The 9404-nt window shown below is 40.3% G+C and overlaps 1 protein-coding gene across 1 annotated transcript; it reads right to left on the bottom strand.

Annotated features, from left to right (window-relative positions):
- Positions 1-2758: 2758 nt before the first annotated feature.
- Positions 2759-4322, bottom strand: LOC101260504 (uncharacterized). Its single transcript, XM_069290999.1, has 6 exons — positions 4178-4322; positions 4000-4084; positions 3743-3876; positions 3430-3608; positions 3080-3325; positions 2759-2998 (listed from the first exon to the last, which is right to left on the bottom strand). Exons 1-6 carry the CDS (start codon positions 4320-4322, stop codon positions 2759-2761), a joined length of 1029 nt encoding a protein of 342 aa, XP_069147100.1.
- Positions 4323-9404: the final 5082 nt, after the last annotated feature.

The following is a 9404-nucleotide window of genomic DNA, read 5'->3' as shown; positions in this document are numbered from 1 at the left end:
CTTCCCTACATATCTAAGGCTATATGAGAATTGAGGCCACTTGTAGTTCGCTAAGCTTGATTTAACACACGAGTTTGAAAGAATTGAAGAGTCATCTCGATACCGGATTGTGGAGGGATCGAAATGCTCGGAATGGTATTCAAGAGTAAATATTGGAATACAGTCGGGTTTTCAGCATTGTGTGCGCCCACATATCCTTAATCTTTAGGAATCAGGCTATTTGTAGTTTGACACAATCGGTTGAAAAAGGATCTCTATTATGCTAGACAACCTTTGGTTCTAGATGAGCAACAAATTAAATGAGTTTGAAAAGGAGTCTTGTAACCTCTTAGCAATGAATGTGGCGCGCTTCACACCCATGCTTAAGAACTTGCACAGACATAATTTCTAAGGCTCTTGGTGATTGCCACTCATATTGGAAACTTGCCTCCGGTGACACCTAAATCTCCGGATGCAAAACCGAAGCTGACAAACTGAAAGAAAAACCCACACGCCTTATGATAGGGGTGTGGTTTGAATGTGGTGGAAGTCGTTCCGCTGCTCGCGTCCTAAGAGCTCGACACTCCTCTTTGGACTACGTCCCTATTCGCTGCTCAGAAAAAGTTCCACGTTGTGCTGCGTCCCTTTTGACGTCGTGTGCACCTGTAGTTTTGGAGAATTTATCCTGTCGGATGCTCTGGACAAAGACAGAGATAAAAACTCTTCAGCTTAAAAATGCAATTGAGATGGGAGATAGTGTCTTTTACGATGTCGACACTTAATTATTCTCCTCGACCTTCGACGTCAACTTGATTGTTTTGACGTAAAGCAAATAAAGCTTATGTCTTGTGTTTGCAATGTGATCTTCAATGTACTCTCCATTTGATGTCAATATAAAGGAAATTTGATGCGGTGTGCTAGCATTTGTTGTCGTCTTTGATGCTTTTATTGATGTTTACTTTTATCAAAATAAAAGAATGCAGTTGATGCCGATGAATAAATATTTCTCTTCGGATGCACGATTTCCTTTTTTGATGGTGCATGACTTCTGCGGGGCATGAATATCTTCCCACGATGCGTAAATGTCTGCGAGGTATGAAATCTTCTCACGATGCATAACTTTCTGCGAGACATGAAATCCTCTCGCGATGCATAAATTTCAATGAGGAATGGAATCTTCTCGTGATGTTTAAATTTTTGCGAGGTATGAAATCTTTTCGCGATGCATAAATCTCTGAGAAGTATGAAATCTTCTCGCGATGCATAAATACGAGGCATGGAATCTTCTTGCGATGCATGAATATTGACTCGCGATGCATGATCTTCCGCGATGCATGGATATTGACTCGCGATGCACGATATTTCGTGATGCATGAATATTGACTTGCGATGCATGGTCTTCTGTGATGCATGAATAATGACTCGCGATACATGATTTTTCGCAATGCATGAATAATCATATCGCCTCCAACGATGATAACGGTAAAACGACTTCCCATTAGTATATCGTCTTGATCGATAATAAAATAACTCATCCCTCCGGGTAATGCATTATATCATACCCAACATTATGGTGCAAATTACATCCTTTATGGAAGTCGTAAACTCTTCCTTGAGATTTTCGCTTGATTCACCTTCGAATCTAGCTTGACATTCTTTATAAATTTCATGTTGTTGGAAATTAATTGAAATAAACAATTCATATTTCCTAGTCTCCGACATAAGCTATATAAAATGCTTCCTGATTCTAAGGAAAACTATTGATTTTGAGATAGTTTTCTCCTCTTTTGACTTCTCCATATTCATCCATCGGAAGAATTTGCTGATTTCAGAGGAAAGTTATAAACTTGCGTCCACAAAAAAATTGTTTAGTTTTAAAACAAACTGATATATGTTGATTTCTTCAGTTGTCTGCTCCTTGCCCTGCTATCTCCGGTTGATTTCCCAATCTCCCGACTCTTGATAGATGAGACAAATATTTTATGCCATAACAAATGAAACATGAAATGGAAAATTTAAGAAAAATAAATTTTTGAGAAATAGTATCTAAAAAAAAAAGTCACTACCAAGTCATGTCATATCAGGCTTAACAAACTTCTTTGAGTCTGATGCTTGGAGGTTTATTTGATTAATTGCTGTAGAGTTTTAAAAATCATTCCATACTTGTAGATAAACCCATGCTGAAATTTTGAGGTCACCCTCAAAATTTCTGTCCCAGTTAACTGTCTTGCTTATCTTTCCACTGTAACTGAGTAGATCGCAAAATTTTTGAGATCTTTTCGAAAATTATGTCCCAGTTGTAGATCTCGAAATATCTTTAGTCTTGACATTCTGAGGAAGAATCTTCCTCTCGAGAATTTTTGAGTCCATTTCAAAAATTCCATCCCAGTTTCTATTATAAAGAGGAATAGAAATCTTACATGAGATATGATCGAAACCTTGTGGCGCCTACGTATCCCGTTGAAGCAAAAATCAGGTCAAACGTAGTTCCCTCTCAAAGGTTAACAAAATAAAAAGAATTTACAAAGAAAATCGACCGAGGCCGACACAGGCCGTCTACGTATCTCATTCTTGAGAATTCAGGTCGAACGTAGTTCAAATACGGAAATATTAAAAGAGGTAAATGGGGTGACCAAAGTCGACATAGGCCACCTACGTATCTCGTTCTTGAGAATTCAGGTCAGACGTAGTTCATTACAAAAAGGGATAAAAATTAAACAAAACAAATACAAGTAAACAGAATGATTACAAGTAAATAACAGAAATGCCATTCGAAGCTTCACACACAGTATCTCTTGAGAGCATATGTGTTGATAGGTTTAGGCCATACGGTACCATCCATCTCTGACAGGACCAAAACACCTCCAGATAATACTTTTCGAACCATGTAAGGACCTTGCCAATTTGGCGCGAATTTTCCTTTGTATTCGTCTTGATGAGGAAAAATGCGCTGAAGGACCAACTGACCAACTTCAAAAATTCTGGCTCTTACTCTCTTATGAAAGGCACGAATCATTCTCTGTCTATACAATTAACCATGACAGACGACAACCATTATGCTCTAATAAATCAAAGTTAGTTGATCAATCCGCTTTCTGACCCATTCAGCATTACTAAACTCAACTTCTTTGATGATACTCACAGACAGTATTTTGACTTCAGCAGGTATAACTGCTTTTGTTCCATAAACTAGCAAGTATGGAGTAGCTCCAATCGATATTATAACAGTCGTTCGATAACCCAATAAAGCATATGGAAACATCTCGTGCCAACCTCGGTGGTTGTCAATCATTTTCCTCAGAATTTTCTTGATATTCTTATTGGAGGCTTCTACAGCTCCATTCATCTGAGGACGATAAGCGGTTGAGTTTCGGTGAGTACTTAAATTGTTCACAGATATCTCTCATCAACTGACTGTTGAGATTTGAACCATTATCAGTAATGATCGACTTGGTACTCCGAAACTGCATATAAGTTTTTGCGAACAAAATCAGCCACAACTTTGTTGGTTACCGACTTGTAAAAAGTTGCTTCCACCCATTTGGTGAAGTAATCGATGGCAACCAAAATGAATCTGTATCCATTTGAAGTGGCTGGCTCTATCGTACCGATGACATCCATACCCCAAGCTACAAAGGCCAAGGTGAACTCATAGCATTAAGTTTGTGAGGTGGAACTCAGATCAAATCAGCGTGCGCTTGACATTTATGAAATTTTTGTACAAACTTGCAGCAGTCATTCTCCATGGTCATCTAGATATAACCGGCTCGAAGGATCTTTCTTGCTAAAGTGAGCCCGTTCATATGCGGGCCACAAACTCCAGTATGTATCTGTTCAAAAAGTTCCGTAGCTTCAAAAGCATCAACGCATTTTAGAAGACCCAAATCTGGAGTCCTCCTATAAAATAATTATCCACTTAGAAAGAAATTTAGAGCTATACGGCGTATCGACTTCTTTTGGTTGGACGTAGCATCTTTGGGATAAGTTCCAAATTCCAGATACTTTTTTATAACAAAATACCAAGGCAAACCGTCTGGTTCTGCTTCAACGCAGGAACAGTGGACTGGATGTTCTTTCAACTCTATATCTAGAGGATCAATATAGTCTGTATCCGGATGTTTAATCATCGAAGCGATGGTGGCAAGAGCATCGGCCAATTCATTCTATATTCTGGGAGTATGTCTGAACTCAATCTTACAAAATCTTTTGCGCAACTTCTGCACATAATGTATGTAAGGTATAATCTTTGGGTTCTTCACAGCCCATTCTCCTTGAACTTGGTGAGTCAAAAAATCTGAATCCCCAATAACCAACAACTCATAGATGTTCATGTCGATGGCCATTTTCAAACCAAGAATACAAGCTTCGTATTCGACCATGTTGTTTGTGCAATTAAATCGAAGCTTAGATGCCATGGGATAGTTCTGACCAGATTCTGACACTAAGACTACTCCAATACCTTTACCTTAATGATTTGCCGCTCAATAAAAGAATAATCTCCAACCAGAATATGCTTTAGAATTTTCTTCACCCACAAATGACACTTTTTCATCGTGAAAATAAGTCTTAAGTGGTTCATACTCTTCATCAACGGGACTTTTTGCAAGATGATCAGTCAAAGCCTGTGCCTTTATCGCTTTCTAAGTCACATACACAATGTCAAATTCACTCAATAACATTTGCCACTTAGCTAACTTTCTGGTCGGCACGCCTTCTGGAAGATATACTTCAGTGGATCCATTCTGGAAATGAGGTATGTAGTATAAGAAAACAAAAAATGTCTCAGATTCTGGGCAAGCCATGTAAAAGCACAACACTTTCTCTCCAACAAAGTGTAACGAGACTCGTACGGAGTAAAATTCTTGCTTATATAATAGATAGACCTTTCCTTCTTTCCTGTCTTGTCGTGTTAATCAAGTGCGCATCCGAATGCACTATCTGAAAAAGACAAGAGCAACAAAGGACTCCCTTCCCACGGAGGAACCAATACCGGTCGATTGGACAAATAGTTCTTGATAGCATCAAAAGCAGATTGACACTGTTCAGCCCACTTTGTCGGGACATCTTTCTTCAATAGCTTGAAAATAGGCTCACACACCACGGTTGATTGAGCTATGAATCGAATGATATAGTTTAACCTCCCTAAGAAACTCATCACCTGTTTTCTCGTCTTTGGCGGAGGTAACTCTTGAATTGCTTTAATCTTAGAAGGGTCAAGCTCAATACCCCTTCTGCTGACTATAAATCCTAACAACTTTCTGCCTGGAACTCCAAAAGCGCATTTGGCGGGATTTAACTTCAAATTGTAACGATGCAAATGATCAAAGAATTTCCTTAGGTGTGTCAAGTGGTCCGAACTCTCGTGGGACTTGATTATGACGTCATGCACATACACTTCAATCTCCTTGTGAATCATGTCGTGAAATATGGTCGTCATAGCCCTCATGTAGGTAGCACCAACATTATTGAGGCCAAACGACATCACTCATTACTGTAATGATATACACCCTAAGGGGTAATAAAAGTTGTCTTTTCTACATCTTCCTCATCCATCATAATTTGGTGATAGCCTGCATAACAATCCACAAACGACTGCATTTCATGCTTGGCACAGTTATCAATCAAAATATGAATAGTCGTCTATGGAAAATTGTCCTTCGGGCTAGCTTTGTGAGGTATTTTTAGTCGACTTAAATCCTGATTTTTTTTGTCTTTTTGGCGATCGGAACAACATTGGCTAGCCAAGTTGGATATTGTGTCACTTCCACCAATCGAGACTCTATCTGCTTGGTGATATCTTCTTTAATCTTTAAACTCAGTTCAGTCTTGAACTTTCGAGTTTTTTGCTTCACCAGCTCGAACCCCAGATTAATCGACAGTTTATGAGATACGACATCGATACTAAGCCCTTGCATGTCACCGACTTCCCAAACAAACACATCAATATATTCAGTAAGCAAATGAATTAGGCCTTCTCTCTAAGCTTCATTTAGGTGGATGCTGATCTTAACTTCTTTAACACATTCTGGATCCCCCAAATTTATCATTTTTTCCCTCTATATTTGGTTTATGCTGATTTTTGAATTGCCAAAATTCGTCGGCGACATACTCTGGTTCCTCAGTTTCTTCTTGTGATCATAAATCTCGCCATTACCACACTCATTTTGTTCATTCAGCTCGTAACATGACATGACATTGGCAAGTCTAAAACTTACATTACTGAAACCATAAAAAGACAAAGTTAGGAATGTAAAGTATAACAAACGACTAAATAAATAAATTTAAAAACAAAGAGACTTTCATTCAAATTTAAAAACAATGCAAACTTCGGCCATGGAATAGGTCTATGTTGCCTTCTTTGAACATCACAATGAAAATTCGAAAATTCAAACAGTTAAGAAAATGCAAAATCGTGGGTCTCAGGCCTCTTTCGGACTACCACCGATTTTAATGTGCATGAAACGATGCCTTTCTACTGAGGTGATTGGGGGATCTAGATGGGCATAGAGGTCTAATTTTGCAGCATCTCTCCCGGCTTAGCGTCGCGGATACTAGCTAGCTCAACCTCTTCATCAACAACAACATCGATCTCCTCAAAGAGGTCACAGATTCCTTTCCCAAGGTCTTCATGCTCGGCATACTCCCGAACTAGGAAGGTTTGAATCAGATGTAGGATCGGCTTTGCCAATGCTTTATCATTTTTCTTCTTTGTCTTCAAGTCATCATCTGTGGGGATGTACCCCAAACAATATTTGACTCCCTTGAAGAGGACTGAAACAGGCTCAATAATTCCTTGGGAATATCTTCACAATCCGAAACCTTGTTCAAAACCATTCTACAGCATCACAATGGCTATCATCTTGTATACGACATGCATGGGTGTCTGTAGGGCCAACTCTTCACCGGTGGCATTCATCAGCTCCACCGTGTAGAAATTTGTACCTCGCGATATCTCATCAATGATTGGCACCTGTCTTTCAGAGTGACTCCCTTCGCCATGAATAACCAACTCTTTGTTTTTCCACACGAGCTTCATCATCTGATATAGAGTAGAAGAGACGACTCCAGCCATATGGATGAAAGTCCTTCGCAGAAGGTTATAGCTGGTATCGACATCCAATACTTGAAACTATGCACTGAATTCTGCTGGACCCATTTGGATGATCAGATTAATAACTCCCAACGTATCTCTCTGAACCCCATCAAAGGCTCTTAAGTTGACTTGGTTTTGTTCCAGCTTCCCAAGGTCAAACCTTAGCTGCCTCAACGTCGACAACGAGTAGATATTAAGACCAGATCCATCATCTACTATGACGCAGTTGACAACCTTTCAGCAGCATACCACAGTGATGTGCAACGCCTTGTTGTGTGACCTCCCTTCGAAGGAAGCTCATCGTCATAAAAGTTGATTCGATGCCCTCGAATAACCTGGTGAATCATAGTGGCCATGTTATCACTGCTTGTGCCCGTGGGCACATACGTATCATTGAGAGCCTTCATCAAGCCTGCCTCTGCGATTGAGAACTCATCAGCAGGGCCCATACAGAGATCTGGGCTGGAGTCTTCTCCAAATGTATGACGATAGAATAATCTTTCGGTTTCATTCTTCTCCAGAATTCCACCGCTTCTCCTTCGCTTATTGGCCTTTCATTCTGATCCTTCTTTTGACCTTCGAGAGCAAGCTCGTCTGGACTGTGACATCTTTCGTATCTGGTCATGCCTTGAGCAGCAACAATTTGAATAACAGACTTAGGCTTGAAGAGAGTTTTTGATGGCACCAAAGCAACAGCCTTTGCGGGTGTCAAGATAACAAACTATTTATTCTCTTTGATACTCAAAGAAGCTGCATCCTTTTCCAAATCATCGTGAACGATGGGAGTAATAATTTTTATTCCACACCAGTCGTCGTCTGTCTCAATCATATTGACATTTTTGCTCCATGATTCGGCAACGGGTTGGTGTTGACATTCGTTGCCGCTGGTTGGAGAGAGACTACCTCTTGATCAATCAAATCCTGAATTTGTGCTTGAGGTTGATATAATCATCAGTATCATGCCCAACACTGTTGGAATGATAAGCACATCTCTAATCGGATCTTTAGAATATTAAATTGACATTTACGGGGTTGGGCCCCATAGGGTGGATGTATCCGGTCACAGCCAGTCGCATGTACAGATTTGTTTGGCTTTCAACGAGCGCACTGAATTTCCTTGAAGGCTGCTTCTCGGGGAGGGTCATAACTTCCTTGTTGAGGAGGAGACACCTGTTGATAACTTCTGGTATTTGGATGCGAAGCCTGGCTTCTGGGATATGGATTTGTTTGGTAGTTTGGCGATGGAGCTTGGTAATTCGGGGGTGGGGGGAATTTTGGTATAATGAATCTTGGACTTGATAAATATGAGGGGGTGCTCTGTAGCTCGACTGCACGTTAGTACAGTTGGGAGCAACATCCAGGTAGGGACATGGGATTTGGTAGGGTGGAGGATGATTTGGATAAATGGGGATAGACTTTGGTAATTTGGCGGTGGACTTTGGTATAGTGGATCTTGAACGTTTGGATAAATAGAGGTAGCATTCTAATAAATAGGAGGATATTTGGGATGACTGGCTTGTGGGTAGCGAGCTTGGTGGGAATTTTGAGAAGGTTGAGAGCGACCTTGGGAATACGACGAGCTTCTAAAGGTTTTCCTTCCCCTATATGAAACAGTAGTGATTTCCTCTCTTTTATTTTTCAATAATCCTGAAGATCTAGGAGTGCAGCTACACGGACTATCTTTCCTGATTTTAAACCGTCCTCGATAGTCTCACCAATCTTGACTATCTCAGTGAACTTTACTGCAACGAGCAACATAATTCTATCATAATATTCAGGCTCTTGCACGCGCACGAATACTGCAACGATTTATTTCTCAAACATGGGCGGTCTCACCTTTGCTGCTTCTTTTCTCCACCTATAGGCGAACTCCCTATAGCTCTCGATCGATTTTTGCTTCATCTTCTCCAAAGAGTATCGATCTGGAATAATTTCTACGTTATAAGCAAATCGATCGATAAAATCTTTGGCCAATACATTCCAGCTAGGCCACTACCTAGTTTCATGCGAGGTGAACCATTCAAGAGCTTCTCCACACAGGCTTCGGCTGAAGAACCATATTAATAAAGTTTCATCCCTTCCAACTCCCACGAGTTGGTCGCAGTAGGCTCTCAGATGAGCCATAGGATTTCCCACTCCTTCAAAGGTGTCAAACTTGGGGATCTTGAACCCTTTTGGAAGGTCCAAATATGGATGAATACATAAGTATTCATATCTAAGCCCGGCGATATCAGGGATGCATTGGAGCTCTTTCGTGGACTTCTTGATCTTTTCTTTTATGTCGACCTTTTACTCTTCCTTTGCCCTCCATTCCTTTTCCTGTTCCTCATAA

Source organism: Solanum lycopersicum, chromosome 11 (assembly GCF_036512215.1).
Source record: "Solanum lycopersicum chromosome 11, SLM_r2.1".
Classification (NCBI taxonomy): domain Eukaryota; kingdom Viridiplantae; phylum Streptophyta; class Magnoliopsida; order Solanales; family Solanaceae; genus Solanum; species Solanum lycopersicum.
Note: the sequence above shows the minus strand (reverse complement) of the source record. Positions and strands in the feature narration are given on the sequence as shown.

What these genes read in the sequence shown, in the direction of transcription:
- LOC101260504 (XM_069290999.1), bottom strand. Translation starts at nt 4,322, where the DNA reads ATGGCCATCGACATGAACATCTATGAGTTGTTGGTTATTGGGGATTCA. An exon ending in AAGAAAGATCCTTCGAGCCG is followed by an intron (nt 3,609 to 3,742) that starts GTTATATCTAGA and finishes TGGCCTTTGTAG; the next exon opens with CTTGGGGTATGGATGTCATC. An exon ending in AGTTTAGTAATGCTGAATGG is followed by an intron (nt 2,999 to 3,079) that starts GTCAGAAAGCGG and finishes TTGTATAGACAG; the next exon opens with AGAATGATTCGTGCCTTTCA.